The sequence below is a fragment of the Eurypyga helias genome, unplaced genomic scaffold (assembly GCF_000690775.1).
Source record: "Eurypyga helias isolate BGI_N326 unplaced genomic scaffold, ASM69077v1 scaffold17749, whole genome shotgun sequence".
Lineage (NCBI taxonomy): Eukaryota > Metazoa > Chordata > Aves > Eurypygiformes > Eurypygidae > Eurypyga > Eurypyga helias.
This window is the reverse complement of record NW_010270292.1, coordinates 4,874-32,013: the sequence shown is the minus strand read 5'-3', so window position 1 is coordinate 32,013 and position 27,140 is coordinate 4,874. Positions and strand designations below refer to the sequence as shown.

Below are 27,140 nucleotides of genomic sequence, written 5' to 3'. Positions count from 1 at the left end.
AGAAAAGAGCTGCGACTTCACTTGTTTGTGTAGAGATAAGCTTTTTGTATTAAAGGTTTCTTACACATATTTCTTTGGAGAAGACATCTTTCCCCAACCAATTCAGCATATTCTACCTGATGGGCCAGTAGGACCTGACAAAACTCATGTAAAGGTAGTGTATTTGATGCAGCACCATTTCTTTTAAGTGGATATTGTGCACAGCTGGTCGTTCTCTTCCCTAGGTTCAGTGAATGAGAACCAGAGACCGTCAAATTCGTATAACGGGGACCTGAATGGACTGCTGGTGGCTGATCCCATCGTGGCTGGAGATGGACCTTCTTTGGCCAAACCAGTGCATCGCAGCATTTCTCTGGGAGCCCTGCAGGAGAAGCAAGTCATGTAAGTTTTGTCAAAGAAAGGCTGAGAGTGAAGAGAAAATGGCTAAAAATTAGTTCTGGTGAGCTTGGACAAGCCTGCTGGGAATCTGACAGTGAGTTTTGTGTTGAGTTTGGGTGGCAGTTGCGAGTCCATGCAGTTGGTCAGAGCTTTTGCGAGGCTGACGCGTGGAGCCTGCCATCCTTGCTGCTCAGGAACTGGAGAACATCAGCAGAGATTTGTTGAGAGAGAAGGGGAGCGGGACTGGTCACATGGCAAACACTGCAAGGCGGGATGGAGGTAAATTAGCAGGGCTGTGGGTGAAACAGCATTCTCATCGACCTCCAGCTGGACTCCTTCAGGGCCCCAAGTTACCTGAGGGGTAACTTAGACCAGTTCACAGTACAGCAGACCTCATGCTTGTCAAAATATTTCTCTGCACGTAACTTAAAACATGACAAATGATCCTGAGCTAGATTTGTACGCAGCTCTGCTGGGTGGTGCGTACACACCAGTGTGTTGTGGACAGTACAGGTGCTTGTACCGCGTATATGCGAGGGAACACATGCGTGTAGAATACTTCGGATTTGTCATGGGAATAAGAAAACAAATCCATACCAGTTCAATTAGCGTAATGCTTGGCTTCACGCGCTGTCTCTCAACATCAGAGCTCGTGTAAATGGCTTCTGTTTGGGTTCTCTGCTCATAGTTTTGAGAGGATGCCGTGGGAGCCATGAGCAGCACGCACTGTTGTTAGTGAGGTTCAGCTTCAGTCGCTTTACGCCTTCCGGTGTTGGGCAGTAGCTGAGGCTACTTGAACCAATTGTAGGTCTGTTCTCAACACAAATAGACTGGAGGTTTTTAAGCTGAACAAACCAGGTGTTTGGCTCTCAAACCTGTGGCACATGGGGAAGAAATAATCAACTCAAGGTAGTTTCTGTTTTCAGTTGTTCAGTTCAAACCTCCCAGATGCACAGATACTCTGCATTGTTGTTAAAATTATGAATAGCAAATACCTGACCTCTGTTCTCTTCCTGTGAGTCCTGATTTTTTTTTTCCCCCTTTGTTTTTCTTAAAAGCTGCCTTTCTGGTGATGACAGCTCTACTTGCACAGTCATATCAGCAAAAGATGTGGAGATAGTGGCCAGCAGTGACTCCAGCATCACCAGTAAGGCCAGAGGGAGTAACAAGGTAAGGAGCAAGAGAAAGTTTTGCCTCTTCTTAGTCGTGTCAGCTCCTGCTTGAACATTTTAAACAGCAATAGCTATCTTTTCTGTGTTATGGGAGGTTATAATTAAGTAGAAGTTTGTCAAAAAGCTTAACAAAGGGGCTGAAAATTGGAGCAGCGTCTTGTAACTGATGGTTACTGTTATTCCAGATTCTGGCCACGTTATCTTCTAATTCTTAGGAATAAGTCCATGATCTAAGCTGTAGGTTCTTGAGAAAGCGTCCTTCTTCCACAGCAAGGTTTTTCCGCTGATTGTTTCTTCACTGTGGAGGGGGGGTTGCTCTTGATAGCTTGGTAGCTCAGACCTGCTGAGGTCTCAGACCTGCTGAGGTCTCCAGATCAGAGCTGCGGAAGAACCGATATGCTGAGGTCAGAGCTAGTGCTGTAGCAGAGTACTCGGAACAAATGCTGGTGATTAGGAGAGAGTGCTCTGGTCTTGATCCTCTCTTCCTTCATGTGCAATGAAATAAGGGATCTCGGAGATTGTAAATACATACCATACCCTGTTACTGTTTTCCATAGACGATACTGGACATAAAAATGAAAGGGAGGATCACTGCCATAACTTCCACAGTACTTCTTAATTTTTTGCTTGCCAAGACAATGCTTGTCAAACAAGATCAGGACTCTGGTCTTGGTATTGAAAGTCAAAAGCAAGTGCCCATGCAGGAAATGTTTCTTTATCTCAGAAAAGTTTCCAAGACCTGAGAATCCAGACACAGTGCTAATAAAGAGGTAAAGACTGCTTTGCTGTACTTGCAGAGTCGAGTGTTGCTCTGCAGCATGACAGATTCAGTGAGTTGCATTCCTTCTTGCAATGGACAGAAAGCTTCATCAGCCTCCAGCTCTTTGAATGTTGAGGGCTCTGCTGTCTGATAATTAATATGCAATTCCTCCTACCAGCTGCCACTTCTAACAGTTTCCTATTAAGCATTACAGATCTTCCCTGGATGACACCATATATTTGGCAAGTTTGTTCCAGGAAAAAGTTAATTTCAGACGCTTCTCATATTTTGTTTTCTTTCTCTTGAGCAGGTGAAAATACAGCCTGTGGCTAGATATGACTGGGAGCAGAAATACTACTATGGCAATCTGATAGCTGTTTCAAACTCTTACCTGGCTTATGCCATCAGAGGTGAGATACCCATGTGTCTTGGATGTGATTTGTATTCGTTTGCTCTGTCTGTCTCTGAAAGAGGCAAATTTTGCACTGGGAGAAGGAAACTGGCAATAATTGAAACACTTCTTGGAATACTAGGATCAGGGTGCTGGTGTAGTGGATGTGTAAGTGAAGCTGGGGGAAGAGTTGGTGGTGTAGGAGAGTTTCCACTGAGAAGGAAAGTTTTTTCTGAAGTTAGGAATAAAAGAAAGAAAGAGACTCAGTGGAGACAGAGGAAAAGTTGAAGGTTTACATTGGTTTCACTGGACAGTAAGCTGATATTGAGATTACTCCCCTAATCAGATATTTCTGCAGTAAACAGGCTTCTCTTTAGCTAAGCCCAGAAACAGCCCCGTGGTAATTTGAGCAGATAAATGTTTGCAGTGGATTTGCTTGCATAAATTTAGAGTTGAGTTTAAGGCTAAATTTAGGAGCCGAAGAGCAATGCAGATGCAGTGTATTTTGCAGTAGGAAGGGGGAGGAAAGCAGAACAACGCGGGGAAGGATTGTTTCACAACTTACATGAAATAAATGAACACTTAGTCATCTGCAGTGTCTCCTTCTGCTTTCGTATAACCACACAGTGTTTGGGGCTCCATCAGCTCTTCCCTTTCTTCTTAGTTCCAGCACCCATCAGTTTGTCTGGCCTTTCATGAAGTCCACTACTCTGCTTCTGTGGTTTTTCCTAGCTGAGGTTATTTTAGAGCAGCTTTAAGGTGTTTCATCCTTTTTTAAAAAGTAGTAAAGCTTGGGTGAAGTAACACGATGGAGAACTGAGTGGTCTGCTCGGGCTGGCTTGGGCATCAAGAAGTGGAATCGCTGTGGTCTCCATAAGACTGCCGGCATTAGAGTTTGTCTGAGGTGGAGGAGTTGGAAACTGCACTTAATATATGCCCGTTCTAAAGCGTGTTCTTTTCAGTCACACAAGCCAAAAAGCAGTGCTCTTTGACAGGTGTTTATGCTTTTAAATTCCTCTTGTAGAAAATGTATTTGAGCTACCTGCCTCTCAGTGACTCCTTTGCTCCAGTTACTGAAAATTAAATTGCAGTTAAAATTAATTCACTGTCACTGGAGGTCAGTCTTGGAGGTTGGGTAGCTTTGTCATGAAAACATCTTTCATGAGAGTAGTCCTGGGAGTCATGAGAAGTCAACTTCTGTTGACTTTTTAAGTAGAGCAACTTGGAATCTGGGGTGCTCAAGAAATTGTAAAAGATCCAGGGAAGTACTTCACCTGCTCCTTACGAGGCAGGCAGAGTACTTCTTAATGCTGGCAGGCGAAGTACTTCTTAACACTGCCATTCCCATCTTCTGCACCAAAGCTGAGAAGTGCAGCGAGTATTTGTGCTTGTGCCAGGGTCTGGGAAAGACTTGTTGACGTGGTACCTGTCGATACAGGGTTTTGGTGTGCTGCCAATGACTGCTGATGGCAGAGTGGGTGCTGGAAATGCCGATGGCTGGAGGCAAAGGCAGTCTCATGGGGAAACTGCACAGACAAATGGTGACCTTTCTTTCTGTCTTCTCTGCAGCGGCCAGTAACGGCTCCGCTATGGTGCGAGTGTTGAGCGTCAGCACTGCTGAGCGGACCTTGCTGAAAGGATTCACAGGCGGTGTGGCAGACCTGGCTTTTGCTCATCTCAACTCCAGTCAGCTGGCATGCCTGGATGAGGCTGGCAACCTTTTTGTCTGGCGCCTCGCCATGGATAAAGAAAAAATCCAGTATCCTGTCAAAATACACCTCAGTCTTTGTGTAATGGTTAGATGTGAATGCAACCTCAAAATTGCAGCTTATTTCCTAGCCATTCCAGAATAGCAGCTTGCAGGGGGAGGCTGGATAGTTCTGACCGTTCCAGAATGTCAAATCAGCCAACCTGTGCCTGTATTCAGCACAATCATTGCTTGAAATCATACGTAACTTGAAATTCCAGGACACCTCAGTGCTCCTGGTCCAGGCAAAAGTAGTCAGTGAGACATGTCAGTCTACCGGCTGGCTTTACACAGGGACATTGTCACCTCGACCATGTGACAAAGCTTTTTACTCACGTTTGTCTGATTCTAGCTCTTCTCCTCAGTGACTTTTCTGGGGAAGAGGATGTAATGCTTCCTACCTACTCACTAACTTCCTTCCAAATCTGTCACCACTTCTGGTGATCCTGAAATTTATTTTTAGTGTTTGATTCATTGCCCCAGATCATCTCCTTTTAATTGCTAGGAGTGACTGCTTGGTGCTTTTGGGAAGTACACCCATCTATGGGATATGTTGTGTTAGGTTGTGGCTTCTTAATTTCAGTTGTATGCCATCACTTCAAAAGCAACTGGAGCAAAGGTGGTTCTAGTCATTTCAGATCTTTATGGGTGGACTAGAGCACTCTATCTGGAAGCTTTTCTGTCCTTCTGTGGTAGTGCTGTTGCAATGCTAGCTGTAATAATTTAATCTGTCCATCAGCAGTCGCATGGATTGCACATTCAGATGTGGCTGTGTGCTCCTGTTGCGCTTATCCTGTCCCTGTCTGTAGCCTGCAAGAGAAAATTGGGAGTATCTATTAACTTTTGTAAGCTTAACCTCTTCTGCCAGTGAAGAAACACGAGTTTGTCTGCTTTCTTAGCAGAATCCTTTTACCTGATTTCTTTCTGAATCTCAATGATCCAAAAAATCTTGAGGTTTAATAGTATTTACCAGAGGACCAAGCCTTAAATAGGTTACTGCTGAGTGTCCAGAATGTTATGGTCCTTAACCACGGCAATCAGAGAGGAGATCTTGGTTAACATCAAGCGGCCTGACAATACCCCACTGAACACCTCTCGAAGAATCATCTGGTGCCCTTTCATCCCAGAAGATAATGAGGAGAGTGGTGAAGAGGGAAATCAGACGCTGGCGTTGCTGCATGAGGACAGGGTAAGGAAACCTTGCTGTTGAAACATTGACCTTTATTGCCATTTGAGGGGGAGAATCTAATGCAGGAATGGTTGGAGTTGTAAAGGCTCTGTCTGGTCTGTGCTGGGGATCCTCCCATAACATGAGATGTGGGGATTCCTCTCTTCCAAGGAGAGGTCATGCTGATCTTTTCCTGGGGCTCAGGAGGAAGGAAAGTGGTAACTTCTGCTCACCATCAAATACCAGGGTCACTGGGAACAATGTGGAGGGCCAGAGGCATTGCTCATCTCTTCAGGCAGAGCCAGTTCCCAGTGGAGGGGACATGATGAACAGCAACTACTACTCCCAAGAGCAGTTCCCACAGTGCTGGGTGCCAGAAAAGCATCTAATGACCAGCTTGGGTGGAAATGGGAAGGTTTATGTCATGTACTTGCTGTTGGGCTGGTATGTGAGGATATAAGAACATAAGAAGTCCTCCACTGGATCATACTAGTAGTTGTAGAAACAAACCTGTGTGCCCACATGTTTGCTTTCCAGGCAGAGGTGTGGGATTTGGACATTATCCGAACAAACAACAGCTCCTGGCCGGTGGAAGTGCCTAGCATCAAAGAAGGCTTCATCGTAGTGAAAGGCCACAGCACGGTATAAACCTGTTTTGCTCCCTTTCCTGCCATTACATAGTTGATTGCTACAGATCACTTAGGTTTTCTTTGGGTTATGGTGTCTCAGGAGCTGCTGTTCTTAGGACAGTTGGCTGTGTAAAAAAAAAAAACAAACAACCCACAACAGTTTCTTACTCATCCACAACCTACTGCCTATGTACACACACTATTGGTAAGTTTAAATTGGCCTTTGTTTAAAGAGCCAAGGGCTTTGAAAATGGCTCTTGAAAAGTCATCTCTATTTCCAAGGGCCTGTTTGACAATATTTTGTTATATCTCCTGGTAAATGGAACACTGAAGACTGCTGTAGTTTGCTGCTGGGTGAGAAGGGCAAAACTAAGCCTGAGGTCATCTTTATTCTCTATGATCCCCCCTAATCGGTATAGCTAGATCTGACCACAGTGGACCAGGACTGCAGCTGAGTATGCAGCAGGTGATATTTTGAATCTCAAAGAAAACAACTGGAAAGAGTCCAGTTTCACTTCTTGAACAGGATGATGATAAAGTACTTGTATCACTTAGATGAGATGATAGTGACTGTGAAAAGCTGGAAGATCCCAAACCAAAATGAGCTCTGCTCATAACATGAGTGACGGTGAGTAGTAGAATCATAGAACCTTTTAGGTTGGAAAAGACTTTTAAGACAGAGTTGAATGGTTAACCCAGCGCTGCCAAGCCCACCACTAAACCATGTCCCTAAGCACCAAATCTACGCCCACTAAACCATGTCCCTGAGCACCAAATCTACGTGTCTCTTAAATGCCTCCAGGGATAGTGACTCCACCACCTCCCTGGGCAGCCCATTCCAATGCCTGACAGCCTTTCTGGTGAAGAAATTTTCCTTAATATCCAATCTAAACCTCCCCTGGCACAACTTGAGGTCATTTCCTCTTGTCCTGTCACTTGGGAGAAGAGACTGACCCTCCCTCTCTGCACCCTCCTTTCAGGGAGCTGTAGAGAGCAATAAGGTCTCCCCTGAGCCTCCTCTTCAGGCTGAACACCCCCAGCTCCCTCAGCTGCTCCTCACAGGAATTGTGCTCCAGCCCCTTCCCCAGCTCCATTCCCTTCTCTGGACATGCTCCAGCACCTCAGTGACTTTCTTGTAGTGAGAGGCCCAAACTGAACCCAGGATTCAGTCAACACTCCCACCCAGTTTCTTGTCACCTGCAGACACCCATCCACATCAGTGCAGCACAGTTCATTGTAATTAAGCTTGCTGTCTGGAAAAGGTGACTGTTATTTTTACCAAAAAAGTCCTCTCCGTTCTTCTGTAAAGGGTTAAGCTGCCAGGTCTGTTAGAAATCACTCCTTGCTGTCTGGAAAAGGTGACTGTTACTTTTACCAAAAAAGTCCTCTCTGTTCTTGTGTAAGGGGTTAAGCTGCCAGGTGACATGTCTGTTAGAAATCACTGTGACCTCCTGTGCTATCAGACTGTTAGTCACATTCCTGTTTGAAGAGAGCACTCTTCCTCCATGAAGAGCTAGAAAATCACTTTTCTGTCTTTTATGTTTTTTCCCCTTTCTGTTCAGTGCCTGAGCGAGGGAGCACTTTCTCCAGATGGAACTGTGTTGGCCACAGCAAGCCATGATGGTTTTGTCAAATTCTGGCAGATTTATATCGAGGGGCAAGACGAGCCAAGGTAACTGGAGAATTAGGAAATGAAGGATCTTGTAACAGAGAACAGCATTTTCTCTGTGAAAATTCCCTTGTTACAGAGTCACCAATGATGGCCATTCTCAGGACATTATAAAGAGAGAGGGTGAATGTTTGTCAAATTAATTGTTGCAGAAGAGTTGGATCACTGAATATCCTGTATGCTCAGAGTTTGGTGAATTTGGGGAAAAAGCCAAGAGCTGTGTCTGGAAGCAGGAGTTCTGTGCCTTGCCCAGGCTGTAGTCAAACTCTTGCACTGTCCCTGTTGACACAGAAAGCTTCTCTGCCGTTGTGTTCCCCAGGTTGACTTTTATGTATCGTGCTCTTGTTAAGACACCAAACCAAATACGTACACACGATTTCTTGGGTTTTTCGGTCACAGTCTGTGGCTGCATGGGCTGTCATCTCCTTAATTTATATAAGGACATTTATATATATGTAAACAGCTACGAGCTGATAACACTCTGTGGCTGCTGACTTAGTGCTGTCTTTGGACGAGGGATAATGTGTTCAGTGCCCACCTTGTATAGTCCTCGTTTACTACTCCCTGCATACTCAGTCTTCTCTGATTCTTTCTTAGATGTCTTCATGAGTGGAAACCCCATGATGGCAGGCCTCTTTCCTGCCTGCTCTTCTGTGACAACCATAAAAAACAAGACCCAGAGTAAGTCCTCAATCCTGTACTTGGATTATTGAGGTTTAGTAGTGTCTTCCAACTCTGTCTGTGGGGGATTCCTTGTAATTGTATTGTATTTGTAAAATAAAGTCAGTGTTGCGGCAGGAGCAAATCCTGTCCTCTTTGCAGTCAGTTTTCTAGTGATGGAGCACAGTAATAAGGCTCTGGAGCACAGTATAAAGTGACCTTAATTCTAGTGTCAAGTCCATGAAAGCAATGAAAATTCTAAGTTGAGTCCTTTCAGGTTTGTGGTATGGCCAGTTTTAACTGGCCTGTTACTCTCCAAATTTCTACTGCAGTAACTGTTTTGTTTTATTTTTACTGTTTCTTCACTCCGTTGTGGCCTTAAGGTTCTCGAGAGCTATCGTAGTTTCTAATCTGCCTCAGAAGCAGAGATTTTTTGGAAACTTTATGACATGGTTGGGCAAAATCAGCTCCAGGCAGCTTGAGGAACTTTTCTGTGAACCGTCCTTATGGGAAGGATCAGATCTTTTTTAAGAGAACGTACTTCTGTTATACCTGCAGGGTTCCCTTCTGGAGATTTCTCATCACGGGAGCAGATCAGAACAGAGAACTGAAGATGTGGTGCACTGTGTCTTGGACCTGCCTGCAAACCGTCCGGTAGGTGTTGGTATGCCGACTCCCCTGGAGGGTTGGATTTACTTTGGGCAATGGGTTGTACCAAAGATCTCAATTTCCGGGCATACTTAACTTTGCAAAGCTGATCCTTGGTCTGCATTGAGCCTACTCTAGCCCCAGCTACAACCTCCTCCTTTGCCAGCCTGACCGATCTGTTGAAAGCCGTCAGGGCTGGGACAGACAGCCAGGTCAAGCTTTGGCAGGGCAGAGAAGGTTGAACCTTTCATACACTCTCCTTGGTGTTACCGGGACCTCGTGTCTTCACTTTGGTCTGTAGAGCATAGACATACCTGTAGCATGAGAAAGAGGCGTTCCAAATTGCACTCCTTGAGAACTTGCTTCTATCAGAATACTAGATACTCAGTAACAAATCTAGGATCTCTTACTGCTTTTTCTGATTTAAATAATGAGTGGCTGCTACGTTGGCAGAGCTGAAGCAGTGATACAAGGCTTATTTGCTGAGCCATATAGGTCTGGAAGTTCAAATTCCACTGTAGTTCACCCCTTCACTCAGTTTATGTTCCTTGGTTTTACTTTACTGCTGGTGGATTGTGACCTCTCTGATCACATGTGCCTGTAAGGCCACTTCTGGACTGCCCTCTTAAAATGAGACGAATGTGGCATACAGCTCAGTGCTGCTTTTTCCAGCTCATACTACAGAAGGCCCAAAACCTATGGGAGGGTTATTTTGGTTTGGTGGATTTCTGGTTTCAAATTTGTAGCACTGGCTCTTGTTTTCCTATGAATGTGGAACATGTTAAGTGACCGCCACCTTTCATTTAAATGTTCAGAATCTATATTTAGATCCTATTCTGGGATCTCCCTGCTGGTCTCTTAGCTGAAGTCAGCACTGATTCCTGCAGTGGTGGTTTTGATCTAGTGATGTGGCTGTAAACTCCTAAGATTTTTTTTTTTTTTTTTTGGACTAATGAAGTTTCATAGCAGCTGTTCTGGTTGTGCTAATCTACCTTGCTTTTTGTGTCCCCCCCCTTCCACCTCTTATTTGTGGATCTAGCTTTTCTCCAGATATCTTCAGCTCCATGAGTATTCTTCCCAGCCTGAAAGTCTGCCTGGACCTCTCTGCTGAATATCTGATACTGAGCGATGTGCAGAGAAAAGTAGGTGGTTCGTTTTATTGCTGGCTGTGTGGGTAATGGTGACAGAAGAAGTGACCATCTGTGTGACTGACTCTGCTGCCTAGGTCTAGGGTTTGCATGTTAATAGCTAAAAGTGCAGAGGTTGGCCTTGGCTGCTTCACCATAAGATTGCAAATGGTAACAATTCAGCTGATTAATCCTGAGGAGCTCTAAGGATTACTTCTCACCCGTAAGTAAATCTCTGATTTGGTGACATCATGGCACAGGAGTGAGTTCCTGATTAACATTGACTCAGATAGGAGTGTGCTTATTGTGGTTCCCTGGGGTGTTCTGTTTCAAATTTAAACAGCCCTGGCTTTATTCCTCACGTTACTTCCCTTGTTCCCAGTCTCGTCCAGGTGCTAGGCTGTGTCATCCACACACACATACACATGCTCTGCGCTCAAAGCCCAGTGACTTACCGTTTCCAATTCTTCCAGGTCTTGTACGTGATGGAGCTGGTGCAGAACCAAGAGGAGGGCAAAGCTTACTTCAGCTCCATCTCTGAGTTCCTTCTGACCCACCCAGTCCTAAGCTTTGGCATCCAGGCAGTGAGCCGCTGCCGCTTAAGGCACACCGAAGTGCTCCCAGCAGAGGAGGAAAATGACAGCTTGAGTGTAGGTAGGTGGTGAGGGGAATTTGGCTGCTGTGAGGTCAGGATTTCTCTCCTGACTGGTTCTGGCTTTCACATGAACTGTTGTCTCTCTTCTGCTCGTAGTCCATATGAAATACATCCTGTGCAGCTGAAGTACTTCAGGGAGACGCAGTTGAGTTGGTTACAAGGGACCTCTGGAGGTCTCTGGTCCAACCTGCTGCTTGAGGCAGGACTGTTGCTGGTGGCAGATCAGGTCACCTGTGCCCTCACCTAGTTGCATGTTGAAGACCCCCAAACGTGGGACTCCTGTCTCTGTTCTGGTGCCCTGTCTCAGGGCTGCACCCCTTCCGAAAGAAAATATTGTAATATTGTAATATGTAATATTGAACCTGAACCTCCCACCCCGGGTTCTAGCCATCACCCCTTACCACACAGAAACGCTGCTGAGGCGTTTGTTGGGGGAAGAAGGCATTCCAGGCTGAGTGGGATTAAGTGACCACAGGCGACGCTTTGGGCAAGGTGCAAGATCAGCTGCTTGGTGTCTGAGCCGCGATGCTTTGGTGGTTGCATAGTGCCGTTGCCCCCAGCAGAACGCAGGAGACAGCTTCCTCTGGCAGCGTAGGGCTGTGTTGCTGCAGAGCTCTTTATAACTACAGCTCTTAACAGCCAGGAAGGATGGTCGAGCCCTAGTCTGAACTTCTGGGTGAATCAAGCTCATGTGTCTCTCTTGAAAATACATCTGGCCAGTCACTTGAGCAGCCAGAATGAATCGCTGGTCGTTCCAGGCCTCAGCTTCCTCCTCTTTGCCTAGTGAGTGGGGTGGTTTTTTTTTTTTTTCTTCTCCCCCTCTTCCTTGAGGCTGATCTACTGGATTACACCACATTTGGTTGCGCTCACACTGAAGAGTGAAGGGAGTGTAGGATACACTTTCCCTTAACGGGGTGAATCTACCTGAGAAGTGACGAAGCTGTATTGTGCTGTTTCTCTGCTGCTGGTTCATCTGCTGGGATGTTTTTCTAGTAGTTCATCTGCAGTTTCCATCCAACATCATGTTTTCCTTTTGCCTCCTGTACAGAAGGTGCTCCGGGAGCCGGGGCTGTTGAGTCGGCAGCAGGCGTGCTGATAAAACTCTTCTGCGTGCACACCAAGTGAGTATGCGCGCAGCTACCGTGGGCAGCTGTCTGCGGTCGTCCTAATCCTGCGCTGACCCGTAGAAATTTAACTTTACCAATTCCTTCTGCTCATAACAAAAACTACTTGGATCCGTAGCAACTTCTAGCTGTGGTGTGTTGGCCTTACTGGGAAGTAGCCCTGTGTGGTCCTGTGGCAAGCTAGTATTTTTGTTGCCAGGCATATGCAGTGACTTAGAGTTGTTCTCATGCCTGAGTACTGGGAAACATCTCTGAAATGCTCTGGGTGGCAGAGTGGACGGAGGATCAAATTCTGCTGCTTCTGTCATGGGCAGAAAACACTAAAACATATTCTGAGGGAACCAGTTCAGTGAAAAGGGATCTTTTAAGCATTGGACTTCTCTTGGTGATTCATAAACTCATCACAGATGCCTGGTTGGTTTTTTTTTTTTCAGGGCCCTACAAGATGTGCAGATTAGATTCCAGCCTCTTCATAGCCCTGACATGAGTTCGTCCATGCCTTCCCACAGCTCTCATGAAGAATTTGGTGAGCGCTTGTTAAATCATTACTCAGTATTGCTGAGCCTTTGAAGGTCGTTGGTGGAGGTGAAGCTGCAGGAGTGCAGCTTTGGGTGTTTCTGTGTAATGGAGGTGTCATTACATAAAGGGTTCTGAACAGGGACTAGCTGTGAAGCAAGCCACTTGATGAGAGTGTGGGGGCATGTTAGGCTAGGAGTCCTAATGCTTTGTGCACTCCTGAGTGCCCTTTCTAGGTGATTTGGCACTTGTGCCAGAAACTTGACATTTGGTTGCTTTTTTTTTTTGTCGGATGGACGATATTAGAGTGACTCCAGAGATTTGGGAGTAGAGGGGACCAGGCTGTGCGTCATGTGCTCTTCCAGTTCATTCACTTGGATGTGGCTGTTAAACTGGGCTTGCATTTAGAGAAGAAAGGAAGCTTGGATCTCTTGTTATCAAAGCTGTTATCCCCTGTTTAGCCTGCAAAGAGTAAGCAGAACACAGGACTTGCCTTACCCTTAGCTTTGATTAGGATGTTGCAAGGTTTTTGCTTGGTCTTGTGGAATCCAGTACAGCAAGCGATGGCAGAAGTTTGTACTTGTGGAATTAAAGCTTTAGCTTTTGGGGAAATTCCTGTAAATTGATTTGTATCTCTCCCTTGGAAGCCTTTCCAGACCACATGGCTGATCTAAGCACAGAAGGGCTGGGATCCGAAAAAGGATCGGTGCACGGCTCTCAACCAGACCTGCGGCGTATTGCCGATCTGCCTGTTCCAGCAGACTTCCTTTCTCTCTCAAATGATGCCAAACCTAAGCTGATGACTCCAGATGCATTCATGACACCAAGTACATCCCTTCAACAGGTAACCAGGGATCAGCGCTGTTACTGATAGTATAAGGGATGGGTTTGGATTTTGATACTTTGGGAACTTCTCTGAGGCAGTGCCTCTGATCGGCTATGCTAGCCGAATGCAGAGCACGCAGGAAACTCCGTGCATGTAACCAAACTGCGTACAGGCAAGTTGGCACATCTAGAATGCTGAGCTGGCCTGAGCTTGTGTTGAGTGCTGTGTTTAGCTGCAAAACTGCTGATGTAAGAGTGTTGTGTAGAAATACAGGTTGGCTAAATAACTATCCAAGCTGGGAGACTGCTCTTACTGGTTTACACCTGTTGTTTGGGGTTGTGATGTGATGGAAAAAATGGCATCTCTGCATGTCCTGTCTGATGGGATCCTGTGGAAATGCACGTCTGAAATCATCGGGTAGGTAGATGGGACACTAACATCTTCTGCATGAGATCTGCAAATCGGTGATCCAGTAGCTCACTGGGTGTTTTTGAATCTAACACAGCGGGCCTTAACTTGTACAGAAGACAAGACTTCTGTGCTTGCTCCAGGGTTTTCAGTATCAGGAAGCATGTGAAGCATTCTTTGGGATTGGGTGGTGTCTGCAAAGTGTCTTGGTGAAGAGCCGTGAGCAAGCATTTACTCCTCAGTGGAGCTGTGATGGAGCAGTCAGAAAACACAGAGTTGCTCTTAATGCTCTGCCAGATGTGTGTGGCCAGCAGTGCTTTATCACATGCCAATGGCTCCTGCCGGGCATCTCCAGGGCTGCCTGGAACTGGCAGCACGCACCTCTCTAACTGCACAGGTTTCTGCTGCCCTTCTTGGCTATGCCAACTAGCAGAAGTGCAGGAGCTCGCTGTTTCTTGTCTGCTCTGCATCCAGAAGTCATGTTAGTTTGTCTTAAACCCACTCAGATATTCTTGCTTTATAGCCTGCTTCCATGCCTCCATACTGAATTTCTACTGAATCTCTGTATGGAATTTGTGACTGTAGAGTTTTCTCCATGTGCTTTTGGAGTGGGCGTAGGCATAAATTAAAAGGTGTTTTTAAAAGTGCATCTTTTGCAGCTATCTGTAATATAGAACATAGAATGGTTTGGGTTGGAAGGGACCTTAAAGATCATCCAGTTCCAACCCCTCTGCCATGGGCAGGGACACCCTCTCCTAGGCCAGATGTTTCTGTACCTGTGCTGCCTGTCTATAACTGACTGTTCTCCAGCTGAGTTCTTCTCTTCCCTCACTAAAGGCAGACATGATGAATCTTCCCCAGAGACATACTTATTCCAATGTCTGAGCTCAAGTACCTGCAGCCACTGGAATGCAGGTCTGGGAAATAGTATTTTTTCCATTTCCTCATTGATCTTCATTTCCTGTCTTGATTTGGAAAGCATCTGCATCAAACAAGTCACTGCAGTTGTATAATGTAATAGGAAATAGTATTACAGTGATACGAAATATATGTAGTAGGATTTCAAGGTGTGGATTCAGCTGGTGGGAAGTTGTGCCATCTGTATTTTCCCTGACTTCCAGTGTGACATGGACTGCCAGCAGTTATTTGTTGTGCTGGTGTGGCTCTTACAGGCACAGAGGAGAGTGCTTGTGAGCAGCGCTCCACGTGCACATCCAAAGGTAGGGCTTTCCCCCCACCAAGGGAAGAACGTGTGGTTGTCACCACAGCTCGAACATGTACTGCAGGAGCCTGGGTGAGGCTGGGAAGCACGTGGAGATGTGCAGAAATGGAGTTAGTACTGAGTTAACTGATGAGAGAGTGCCACTCCAGCAACAACTTGAGGAGCAAGGAATAAACTAAACTCCTCCTAAAGGTTTGGATGTTGCTAGCAAAGTTGCTGAGTGAAGAAGTAAATTTTGTGCCTGAGGGTGCGTAGCCTTCCCAATGCACAGATGTCCCAAGGGAGCAGAGAGAAGTTGTTTGGCTCAGTCTCTGCCATAAGCAGTTGGCACAAGACACTTGGCCAAACCATCTTTCCCAACCGAGTACTTGTGTGCTCGTGTTGGTGTTCTCTGTAGCTGTTTCTTGGTAGTCAGAAGCAGCATTGGGGGCCAGCGTATCCACCCGTGCCCTTCACTGCTGGCCAGCTGGCTAGATGAGCAATACCTCTTCTTGGGCGTCAGAGCGTTCTGCTTCCATCTCTCAGCGGTGCAGGACCTAAACCCCATGCAGGGTTTGGGCTCGCTAGTGGCCACAGGCCGTGACAAGAGCAATCTGGCTCAACAAACAAGATGGGGACATGGTGCTGAGCCCTGCAGAATGCCTCTTGGTTTTGGGAGAGCAATTGCTTAGTAAGAGCAGTCATTGCTGACGCAGTGAGGATGTACTGGGGCTTGCCTTCCACCAACACCTGAGCACCCTAGCAGTACAACTCCACCTATTTTTTGTCTATTCCCTCTTTGCCAAGGACTCCTCTGTCACATCCTGACAGCTGTCGATTTTCTTGTAGATCGCTGTATCTCCAGGCAGCAGCGTCAGTTCCCTGACTGCAGTCACAGCCATGAGTAGCACTTCTGTCACGGATGCCTCTATGCCCAGGTAAACAGATCATGTATTAAATGATGTATCTGCAGCTGAAATGATACTGTCCTTCAGGATGGCGCAGAGCTGTAGTGTATCTTAGAGGAGAGGAGTTTGTAGCCAGAGTTAGAAACTGGCCTGGGTCCCATTGTCCCTATATGGGCAACTGTTTGCATCTCTAACGCAGCTTGGAGCATGCCTGTTGTCATCCAGGGGGCAACAGTAGTGTTTCGTATGTGCCTCACAGGGATTCTCTTATTGCATCTCAGTTTTGTTGCTTTACATGCTTCTCCCAAAGGGTTGTCACTGTTTACAGGTAAGAGAACACTGCAGTCACCAAGGACAGGGAGGTAATTGGGACCGTTAGGAAAATTTTACTACTGCTGCTGTGGGTTAGGCTGCGTAAGAGGTGAAATCTTCACTTCTGGGGGCTGGGAAAAGGATAAAGACCTATCCTGTAGTGTTGTGTCTCTCCCTAAATTTGTACAGTGTGCACTGAAGATATAACTGGTCCCTTTTCTCACTGACCCCTTGAATTCAAAGAGATTGTGATGTCCCTCTTTGTTTATTTGTTTCCACCTGGTGTCTCTTTGGGCTCTATGGGGACTGGGAGATGCAGGTGCTAGTTGACAGGGAGTGGCTGACTGAGGTGGAAAGAGCAAGGGCTTGACGAACACTAGCGAAGGTTGGGCTCCTCCATTGACCTGTGAATTCCATCCCCTCATCTTGAGTGTTTGCAGATGTGTACCATGAGGTGGGCTTGCTTGATTTGTTTGTTTTCTGCAGGCCGTCAGAAGACCTGACTGTGAGCCCCAAGATGCAGCTGGACACCAGCCTCACTCTGAGTAGCAGTAGCAGCAGTCTCCAGACTAGTCCTAGAAGCCATTCGGTTCTTATCCCAGGCCTCCCTGACAAGCTAACACCAAAGGCACCTGTTCCAGTAAGGCTCCGATTGCTGCTCCCTTCCTTCTTCTCGTGGGCCAAGGGACCTCTGTCTTTGGGCTTATACAAGCTGAAATTAGACCAGTGTGTGCCCTTTAGAAAACAGAGCTGCTGGCACAGATCTGCAGCCAGGTTTACCCATGTTAACGGAACTTCACCTTGTGTAAAACAGCATGTCTCTGAAAACCAGAGACAGCTCTAGCTTGGGCTGTCACCATCACAGGGCTTGGACATGGTCAGCCTTAGTGTTAGGAGACAGTGCTGTCTGGAAAGGTTTCTTCCTCCTTGCTGGTCTTACTGGTCTGAAATGATCTTTTCCTATTCCTAAATTTTTCTTTCCAGGTGTGATATGAACCAGATTTATGACCAAAGCTTGAAATTTAAATAAGCTTTCAGTCCTGGAGATGTTCAATGTTAAAACTAACTTTTTCCCTCAAATAGAAGGGATTATGGAGCAGAGAAGGGAGGTGGAACTGGTGTTACATCTTTTGGAAGTGTGTTCAAACTAGCCATTGGCTTCATTGTGGTGTTGGCCCAGCTGAGAGCCTGTTACAAGTCTTGGGGCACTTCTCCATCTGCTGAGCAGAGTAGGAGCACAGGGATCACATGAGGAAAGGATACAGCTGGCTGTTCCCAGAGGTGCTTGGTGTAAGGTACCAGGGGTTCTTGGGGTGTCTCTGCATTACCCTGAAGGCTCTTGTTTGATATCTTGAATTCAGGTTGCGCCAGGAAACCCCTCTCTAGCGCTGGAACTGCAGGAGATGGAGCCCTTGGTGGTGCCCCAGGCTTCTCCCACCCGCGAGCGCTCTCCAGACGTCATTTCCTCTGCTTCCACGGCCATGTCCCAAGATATCCCAGAGATTGCTTCCGAGACCTTGCAGCGCAGCTTTGCGGCAGCTCCATCTGGGCTCCCTGCGGAGGTGCTGGAGCCCAGTCATCACGCAGACAGTATGGCATCCGCTGCCTCAGCCTTGCACTTGCTGCCTCCGAGGAACCGGCACAATTCAGAGCACAGCCACCACTCTTTGGACATGCCTCCAGTGGAGGTGGACAGACTGAATGCTCCATCCTTACTGGAGACTGCTTTAACTCAGGAAAATGCATCTTCTGACAGTGTTGTGAGTCAGCCATGGCCAGCAGCTCCTGACATAACCAGAGAAACCAGGAACAGCATGGCAGACAGGTAATTTATGGGTTTATCTTGCTTAGGACAATTGCTTTGCGCTTGCCAGATTGCTAGCTTGATGAAAAGCTCTTATGCGGTGATGAAACCGGAGCAGTTCTTTCTTAGAGGATCTCATGGTTCAGCCTTCCTGTGTGCTTGGCCTGTCTATGCTGTGTCCTGAACTTCCTAGGCTGGCTCTGACAATCTGAGCTCTCCTATCCCTGGCAGCATGAAAGATCTCTGCTAAGAAGGTGAGAAGTCTGCTTTATTGGGCTTCACGTTCACCTGGGAATGAAGTCTTGAGATGGGATATTTCTTGTACTCTAGAAATAAAACTAGTGCAAGCTAAATGCTGCCTCAGGTGATGCCTTCCTGCATGCTGTTACTGAAAGGAATCAATTAACACATAATCAACAGGTTTGATTAGAAGTTAGTTGTATATCTTCTAGGATTGGCTGTGCGCAGCTACCATTATAAATAAAATACTTTACAAGTCAGGAAATGAATGACAGTGTCTCTGTGGAGCAGGCATGCAGAATGGGGCAGCACCACATACACCTGCATACCAGGAGCAGGCCATTATGCTGGCAGCAGTGCTAGGATTCATCATGGAATCAGCGCCCCTGTCTTCTAGTGAGATGAGAAGGGCAGGATGCATCTGGCACCTCTGGAGCCTGCCTAGGCTAGGGCTGCACGCACCGTGAGTCTGCAAGCGCCTGCCTTTTCAACAGGACTGGGAGTGTCAGTGTTGTGCCTCCAACTCTCCAGGGCTGTTCCCTCCACCAGAATTGCAAGAGAAAGGCCTTGTGCTTCCACACCTGAGGATGCTGTTCAGAAAGTGGTTGCAATTCTGATGGCCCTGGGGAGGGTGCTGAGGCTGTGTCTATGCAGTGGTTTTGCTTGTAATTTGAAGACGATAAAGTACTGTCATAGGAGTTTGCAACTCCCCTCAGTCCCACTCAGTCTTTGCATTCTTCAGGACTTCTCATATCAGAGTATCGCATCAGCTATCTCTGGATCTGAGGAATTTCACTTGTGCATCAGTGTAATTTTGTTTTGACATTCCAGCCCAGTCAAGCCATCGCGTGAAAGCAACAAGCACCTGCTTCTACTTCAAGGTCTTCCCGTGCACTGAATTCAAAGAGACTCAGTGTATGGCTGGCGAGCATGTGTAATCTGCTTCAGAACCTTTATGAGACTCAGACTGGATTCGCTGTTGCAATTTTGTTCTGTCTGGTAGAGCTAACCCATCAAGCTGGCACACTTCCCTCTGTGTTCCCTCAGACACCTGGAAGAGCTGAGAAGCACTTTGTGCCCTGTGATCAGTATTATTTGTTGAAAAACAAACCCAGGACGATGTTGTTCACTGTAGTATGCTGTGCTGCCCATTTTGGGTAGCACCTTACCTGTTTGCATGGATGTCTGTTGGGAGATTATGTTCTTGGTTAGTGCTGAAGCATAGCTGAGCTGCTGCTCACTTCTTAAGGGCTCCAGAAAAAGGCATGGAGACGTTTGAATGTTTAGTACCTCTAAACAACACTTGCTTCTGTCTGGATTGGTGCGGATAGATGTGTGTGTGAAGGGGTCTGTTTTAGACCTTCTATCAGGATCTGCCATAAGAAGTGGAGTGAGCAAATGCCCCAGCTGAAAGAGACTTTTGTGACAGTGTCTTCTGATTTTTTTTTTTTCCCCTCTTCTAGCCCAAGGGATGAGGTTGAAGAAAAGCACAAGAGCTCTTCCTATCATCGGCACAGCTACCACTTGCTGCAGCATGACAGCCAGGATGCTAGTGCAGAACAAAGGTACCAGAGTGCTCAGCCCCTTTCTGGCCCTGCATGGACTCAGTTCAGGCTGCATTCGTGCTTCTGTCCCCAGCAAGCCTTCACATGTGGGGTGAATGTCTTTGCTTTGTCTCCTGACTTCATGTGTGTATGCAGTCCAGCTTCCAGAATGTTCTGGTGCCTTCAGCTGATCACGAGATTGGCCTCTGGGCATTGCCTGGTTTACTCTCTGTCAGGAAAGGTTTGACTGTGCTGCTCCTAAGAGCACGGACCAAGCTTGGTCTAATTACCCATGAAAACCTACTACGGGACTGGTTTCCAAATCTGTGCCCTAGATACTGCAGCAAGAGTATCTCGGGAGTTAGTTTCTTGCTTTTGACATCTTTGCTCCCTCACGAGCCACCCTAAAGCTCATTCTGCGTGCCTGGCAAGCTCAGCCCTGTTTGACAGCTGAGAGTTCATTCATACTCCACACCCCAGGTCAGACAAACAAGCAGCCTGTGTTGGCCGGCTGGTCAGCAGCTGAAAGACTCCAGGGTACTGAGGATCACGCACTTAGACTCACCCTAATTTTCCTCTGTTCCTTGCTGCGTTGAGTGCTTTCTGTCCGTAACGCTGTAAGGAAATGCTGTGCTTGGGTTCCCTGCGGGGTCAGCGTCTCATCCGAGGGCTTGCGGGCTGGCGTGTGTATGCAGCGAGAACAAGCCACACTGCCTGAGCCGCGGTGCTTCCTAACACAGAGACTCTTCCGGTCTTGCTGTGCACACCAGCTCCGCCTGAGCAGACCCAGATCCAGCCGGAGCAGGGCGTGCTGAGCTTTGCAGAGGTCTCTGTGTTAAAGATCAAGGTGGCAGGCATCCTTAGCCGAGCAACCCTGGCCGTGTGTGGGTGAAGAGCAGAGTGTGAATCCCCTCCCCGTAGCGAGGGCTAACGCTGTCCGGTATTGCGAGTGATGTCCTCTCCCCTGCTGTGTTCCTTCATAGTGACCATGATGATGAAGTTGCAAGCTTGGCTTCTACGTCAGGTGGATTTGGTGCCAAAGCGTCTGCGCAGAGGCTGCCTGTGAAGGACTGGAAAGCCAAGGCGTCCCCTCGTGCTTCCCCAAAGCTAAAGCGGAAGGGCAAGAAAGATGACGGGTACGCTGGGCTTGCCAGAAGGCACAACCTGATGTAGCTGTTAGCAGTGAGACCGAGTGCTCCCAACCCTCACCCCACTTTGCAAATGGCAGTGACCCCACAGGGCGTGTTGGTTGTTACTCAGACACTGCCTGCCACTCCGGGGTGTTGGAGTCGGTGCTGCACTACCTTTCCAGCTGGGACTCAAAGTCCAAAATGCAGCCTGGGCTTTAGAAGAATGTGCGGGAGGTAAATTGCACGTTGTGGGGTTGGGACACTGGATCCATTTACCAGTTTCAGTGAAGGCTTCATTGGAACTGTGACAGTGTGAGTGGCTTAACGTGGCCTGCATTTGTGGTTGGGTTCTGAATGCTGGCACAGTGCCTTTGTTCAGTGACATCTATCGTTTGTTACCTGCTTGCTGCTTCTGTGTGTTTCTACACGTGCCCATATGAATGTCCTCTAGGTGAAAACTGATGACTGGAAAGGTCTTAAGGTTTGCTCATGGCAAATCAGACCAACCTACCTGTACTGGTGAGAGGAGAGCAGCACAGCTTCTGCACGGGGCTCTCTGCTCTTCTTGTGTTCCTGTAGCTCCGTGGTTTGGATCACTGACTGTGCAGATCACAAAAAGATGAGCTGAGGCATAAAGTTTCTGGCTGTGGTCCTGTACTGTGACACCCAGAAGCTCTTAACCTTTCGTTTTTTCTGCCTCCGTCCTTTTAAAGTGCTGAATGGATGCTGTCTGGGAACGTTTACTTTCCTTCTGGTAGCCTTTGAATATACATAGATGTGTGATTTCGATGGAGACATGCAACGTTAGTGGGTCAGTTCAGTGTTTTTCTTTTACTCCGCTGTATATGCGGGAGTGCACCGCTGGTTTCTTCCACCTCGAGAGCGGGAATCATTCTAGGTAATTTGAAGCTTGTTAATTCCATATTTAAGAAATGGGTACTTGTTTTTTGTCTGTAAAATATCAGGAGACCTTCAAAAGCTGTTTGGCAGACGGCTGGCTTTGAATTTGGACCAAACTGAAAAATCGGTGTGCTTTTTCCTTTGTACCAGTGCTCATTAAGGCTTGGTTCAAATCTCCTGCTGTGAAGGGATCGGTCTGTAAGGAACTTGAGGGCCTGTGGATAGTGCAGATGATGGAGTCGGTGCTGTCCGGACAGGGATTTCCCCACCTTCCCGTTGCTTTTCATGTCATACTAGGCAAAACGGAAGTATGAGCCGGAGTGTAAAATCTAAAGCGACCGTAAAATGTGTGATCTGTTTTGGCAGCAGACTTGGATAATGAGAGTAGTTAATTGACATAATCGGATTATTACCTTCTTTATTTCCAGGGATGGGAACCAGTTGCCAAGATCATCTAACAACCAGGTGAGTCAGAACTGCGCTGCAGTCCGTGCCACAGGCATGATTTCCTGACTTACTGAGGGCCTGAGAGGAAGTTCAGCCCGGTCCCTTGACACAGCGTGGGCCCGAGCAGGCTGAGATGGGGCTGCGCCTTGGCATTGCTCCCTTCTGTCTGGCACGGCAGAGGAGGAGCTGCTCAGCGCTGTGCAGGCTGAGCTCTCCCTTCTCCCCTTTGCATATCGATGTGCGCTTCTGTGTTCTCACAAGCCTTATGTCATCTGAGGCACTACCACTCATTTCCTCTTCCCTGCCGAGATGACTCGGCAGCAGGATAAGCACTCCCAGGCAAAGTAAGGGTCATGGTAGGACTGGCCTGTTGGAATTTCTTATCCCTGTTGATAGTACCTTTATGTCTGTCAGAAAATGCTCTCAGCAGAGTAACGAATGCTTCTTAAACTGCCCTTCATATGTGTGCCTCCTTTAGGTATTTTGAGCAGGTGAAGCGACTGTAGATGTGTACTTCTCCTCCAGTTGTTTGGTTATTCCTAAATAAGTGAAAGAGCTGAAAAAGTGCTCTAGGAAACCTCCCTCCTACTTGACTGACTGCACACCTCTTTCACAGGTGTCTTGAGGTCATTAGTTGCATTTGGAGGCCTAAATGCACTCTGAACCTGACCAGAAACGAATAGGATCTGTTTGTTTTAGGTGCCAGAGCTTTGAAGGGGGTCTTGAATTTTAGCAGTTGATATTGTAAGCAACCATTTATGAATTCCTTGCAGGAACCTTTGTGCCTTGCTTTATCAATGTATTTCTTGGGACGAAAGTCTTATCTTTAGGCATTAAGCTGACCCCGTTTTCTGCTTTGTGTGTTCCACTTCAGTCCTAGGCACAGGGGTTGACCCAGCAGAAAGCTTGACTGACCTCCAGTCCTGTCAGAAATGAATGCTTGTCCTCTCCTTGCATAGGTGACACCGGAGTTCCAGGACGAGCTGATGTGCATATTGAGGAGCCAACAGCGGGAGCTCTCTGAGCTGCGTCAGAACCAGATGGAGCTGCTGCAGAGGCTCACGGATCACCTCGATGCCATCCAGAGCTCCCTTATGGGTCATGTGGAGAGGGTGATTGACTCCCAGCAGGAACAGGAGCGTATCCTTGTTTGCAGGTGTTGCGTGGCAGTTAAGGAGCAGACTAGAGACGTGAGGAAGGCTAAGAAAGTTAAAGATCTCTGCAGCGTGGGCCGTCGGTGCAGTAAAATTGCCTGGCTGTCATATAACTATTTCAGTTCCTCTCAGTCCCTTTCTAAGGGCAAGAAACTCAGAAACAGAACAAAGAACTGATCCTTTCTCCATGCCACTAAACCTTCTAGTTGCCCATTAAGACCACAGGTGCTGTGACGCAGCGTTGGCCTACGTCAGGCAGTGACCAGTTGCACAAGATTAATTATGGGATGTTCCTTTCCTCCTCATGGCAAGTCGGTACTTGCACCAGAAACAGCATCTGCCCTGCTGTGCTGCATAGCTGGATGTAGAATTATCTTGTCTGTCCCCAAATAGACATCTGGTGGTCCACAGGTCCCTTGTGTGTTGTCTGAAAAGTACTTGCTTTTGGTTTCTTCAAACCTGGTATCCAATTATTTTTATTGTACTGTGAGTAGTCAGTTCCTGTACATCTTTTGCTGGACTGAATTTGGTCTTGTTGCCCAAACTGAGGAGCTTGAACCTGTTTTGTGGCTGAAACTACCCTTAACTTCTATGACGTGGCAATGACTTCTGTTTTCTCTATTAAGTAGTCTTGGATTTTCCTTTTTGACCATCAGGCTGATATTTTCATAGATAATTCAGGGAGCTTTCTACTGAAGTTCAGAGTCTAGCGCTACACTGAAATATTAGAATAATTTTTCCCTATCTGCCCAACTTTGTGTCTGCACTGAACTTTGTCAACAGCTAAATTGTCTTTTCTGTTTGTTCTGTTGGGTGTTTTGTTGTTGCTGCTGGTTTGTTCTGAAGGGGCATGTGTTTGTGTGTTTCTCTTTATGTGTTGGCTCCTTCAGGGAGCTTGGCTGCCTCGTGAGGTAGGGGAGTAGCTTTTATCAAGCCTGGGTTTGCTCCCGTGCACTACATCGCTGATGTCCACCAATTCCATCCTTTAGAAATGCTACTCCCAGTTTGCTTTCTGCAGATATTGGGCTTCCTGGTTTCTGTACTGGTTTTGGCTGGAGTTAAGTTTCTTTGTAGCAGCTTGTACGGTGGCACATTTTGGATCTGTGACCAAACCAACGTTGATAACACACTGATGTTTTTGCTCTTGCTAAACCCTGTCAAGGCCTTCTCTGTTTCTCCTGTTCCAGCGAGCAGGCTGGAGGTGGGAGAGAAGTAGGGAGGGGACACAGCAGGGGCACCTGAGCCCAGCTGACCGAGGGCATATCCCATACCATAAGACATTGTGCTCAACAGTAAAAGCTGGGGGAAAGGAGGAGGAAGAGGGGGCACTTGGAGCAATGGCATTTGTCTTCCCAAGTCACCGTAAAGCGTGATGGAGCCCTGCTTTCCTGGGGATGGCTGAACACCTGCCCACCGGTGGGAAGTGGTGAATGAATTCCTTATTTTGCTTGGCTTGCGTGTGGGGCTTTTGCTTTACCTGTTAAACTGTCTTTGTCTCAATTCATGACCTTTCTCACCCTTACCCTTCCTGTTCTCCTCCCTGCAGAGGAATGAGCTATTCCGCTGCAGAGCAGTGAGCGAGCGGCTGTGTGGGGCTGAGCTGCCTACCTGGGGGTAGCTAAGTTAACCCACAGCATGCAGGCAGCGCTACTGTCAAGCTTCTTTTAGCAGTTTGGCTTTTCTACCACACCTTCCAAAGCTCTTCTCTCACCCTGATAATTGGTTTGGGAGCACCCTGTTGCTTTCAGGAACACTTCAGCAGTGTTATTAGACCCCTCTTTCGCCAGAGCTGCAGACTTGCTCTCGCTGAGCCTCTGAGACAAGGCCAGTGTCCATCTTTGTGGGCAGGAGTGTTGAGGGCAGTAAGGAAAGCTGCTGGTTGTGCTCCTTAACGTGCGTTCTCGTTAGAGAGAAGACTAGACCGAGTGCTGACGGAAGGACAGCAGCGCAACGGGCAGCTCCAGGAGCACCTGTCTCAGCAGCTCTCTCAGTCCCTTTCCGCTGCTGTGTGTAACCGCCTGGAGAGGACTGTTCGTGAGGAGATGAAGAAGACCGTACCCCAGTGTGAGTGTTGCTGCCTGGGTTTTGAAGGTGAAGCCCTACCGCTGGCCCCGTAGGGATTGAACGTGGGCTGCGTAGAAGTGTTTGCACTGTATGACGTAGGAGTTAGGATACATGAAGACTACTCATTGTGCTTTAGACTGTTGTAGGCCCCACTGTAATCTGAGGAGTTGTGGTTTGAAAGGAGTATGAGGCTTCCAGAGAGGATGCTTTTCCAGGGAATGTGGTCTGACCTCCTGCTGTAATCCATAAAGCTTCTGGAGGCTGATGGAGGAAGGCAGAAGAGGCTAATGGGCTTGGAAATGCTGAGACTGGACTGGAGCAAAGCTAAACTTATCTTTGCCCTTCCTTGATGCACCGGCACTGTCTGTGTAAGGAAAAGTTCAAAGAAGCGCTGGTGGGAAAGCGTTCTGCTGTACTGGTGTCCACCATCATGCAGGGCTGCCTGTTCTAGGTCAGGTCAGCTGGGACTTTGTCAGGGCAAGCCTTGAAAACCTTCAAGGCTGGAGGAGCTTCCACTGCCTCTCTGGTGACTTCCAGAGTTGTACCACCTTCTTACCAAAAAGTGTCTCCTAACATCCAACCTTAGCTCCCCGAGCCAGAGCTTGTGACCATTGCCTCTGGCTGTGTCATATCCAAGAAAAGATTGACTCCACTTTCTTTTTTGGGTTTTGAAGTGTGATCCCGGGTTTAAAGCTGCAGTGTCTGATGTGTCTGTGTTGTGCCCAGGCATTTCCAAGAGTGTGGACCCCATTGCTGGCCAGCTAAGCAACACTATTGCCACCAAGCTCACTGCTGTTGAGGGGATGCTGAAAGAGAGTATCACCAAGCTAGTGAAATCAAAGGTAAGGAGAACCAGACTGTAGCTTTTCCTGGGGACATTGAGTTGTCACTTGCCTGGATGGTGACTCCGCATACCTCTTCGTCTCACCTGTATCTCCAGGTAAGGTCAGTTTAGCAGCCAGTGGTCACACTCTACCCTGGTCTTATCCAGAGAGCGAGCTTGCTGTGTACTCCCCTGCCCGCTTTGCCTCGTTAGCCCTTGCATTTACCAAGTTGTTAATTTTCTATTGGAGTAGGAAATTCTCCCTTTGGCAGCGTTTTAGGGTCATCTCAGTCAGCCAAGCGGTGATGGCTTGACTGGCTCTTCTGCTCTCCACTCTGTTCTCCGTTTCTACATTATTTAGGGGGCAGCAGCTTGTTCCTTACCTTGTCAGGGAATGGTAGATTGTGGGAGGGAAGCAGGGGAAGGGGAAAGGAGCCCTGCCTGACAGCCACCTTCCCTGGCTCTGCAGCTGAGCTATAGCGAAGCCGTGCTGTTCTCGGGCAGCCTGTGTAGGCACGGTGCAGCCTGGTCAGTAGATAGAGCTGAGGGAATACACGCTCCTGGCACTGGGCTGTCCTTACCTGCTGGCGGTGTGTGGCAGGGACCGACGGTGTCTGTTCACATCTTTAGTCTGCGGCAGGCTGCTGTTGATTTCCTCAAATCTCTTCTGTGTGTGCTTAAGAACCTTACAGATACCGTTGTGAGGGCAACGGCTGATACGCTGCAGGGGCCGAT

At 47.5% G+C, this 27,140-nt stretch overlaps 1 protein-coding gene across 1 annotated transcript in view; it reads left to right on the top strand.

The window, feature by feature from the left end:
• Nucleotides 1-224: 224 nt before the first annotated feature.
• The window catches only part of EDC4 (enhancer of mRNA decapping 4), a gene marked incomplete at both ends in the record, with an annotated part of 30,661 nt that continues 3,745 nt past the window's right edge, over nucleotides 225-27,140 (top strand). The window contains 24 exons of the mRNA XM_010158398.1: nucleotides 225-381; nucleotides 1,437-1,548; nucleotides 2,621-2,720; nucleotides 4,271-4,460; nucleotides 5,490-5,637; nucleotides 6,154-6,258; nucleotides 7,808-7,917; nucleotides 8,512-8,595; nucleotides 9,133-9,228; nucleotides 10,262-10,364; nucleotides 10,823-11,003; nucleotides 12,053-12,125; nucleotides 12,563-12,654; nucleotides 13,292-13,488; nucleotides 15,929-16,017; nucleotides 16,786-16,939; nucleotides 17,661-18,124; nucleotides 19,807-19,908; nucleotides 20,871-21,023; nucleotides 22,346-22,382; nucleotides 23,324-23,504; nucleotides 25,427-25,582; nucleotides 26,309-26,424; nucleotides 27,088-27,138. Of these exons, the coding sequence (XP_010156700.1) occupies nucleotides 225-381; nucleotides 1,437-1,548; nucleotides 2,621-2,720; nucleotides 4,271-4,460; nucleotides 5,490-5,637; nucleotides 6,154-6,258; nucleotides 7,808-7,917; nucleotides 8,512-8,595; nucleotides 9,133-9,228; nucleotides 10,262-10,364; nucleotides 10,823-11,003; nucleotides 12,053-12,125; nucleotides 12,563-12,654; nucleotides 13,292-13,488; nucleotides 15,929-16,017; nucleotides 16,786-16,939; nucleotides 17,661-18,124; nucleotides 19,807-19,908; nucleotides 20,871-21,023; nucleotides 22,346-22,382; nucleotides 23,324-23,504; nucleotides 25,427-25,582; nucleotides 26,309-26,424; nucleotides 27,088-27,138 (3,251 nt within the window). The remainder of the gene's footprint in view (nucleotides 382-1,436; nucleotides 1,549-2,620; nucleotides 2,721-4,270; nucleotides 4,461-5,489; nucleotides 5,638-6,153; nucleotides 6,259-7,807; nucleotides 7,918-8,511; nucleotides 8,596-9,132; nucleotides 9,229-10,261; nucleotides 10,365-10,822; nucleotides 11,004-12,052; nucleotides 12,126-12,562; nucleotides 12,655-13,291; nucleotides 13,489-15,928; nucleotides 16,018-16,785; nucleotides 16,940-17,660; nucleotides 18,125-19,806; nucleotides 19,909-20,870; nucleotides 21,024-22,345; nucleotides 22,383-23,323; nucleotides 23,505-25,426; nucleotides 25,583-26,308; nucleotides 26,425-27,087; nucleotides 27,139-27,140) is intronic.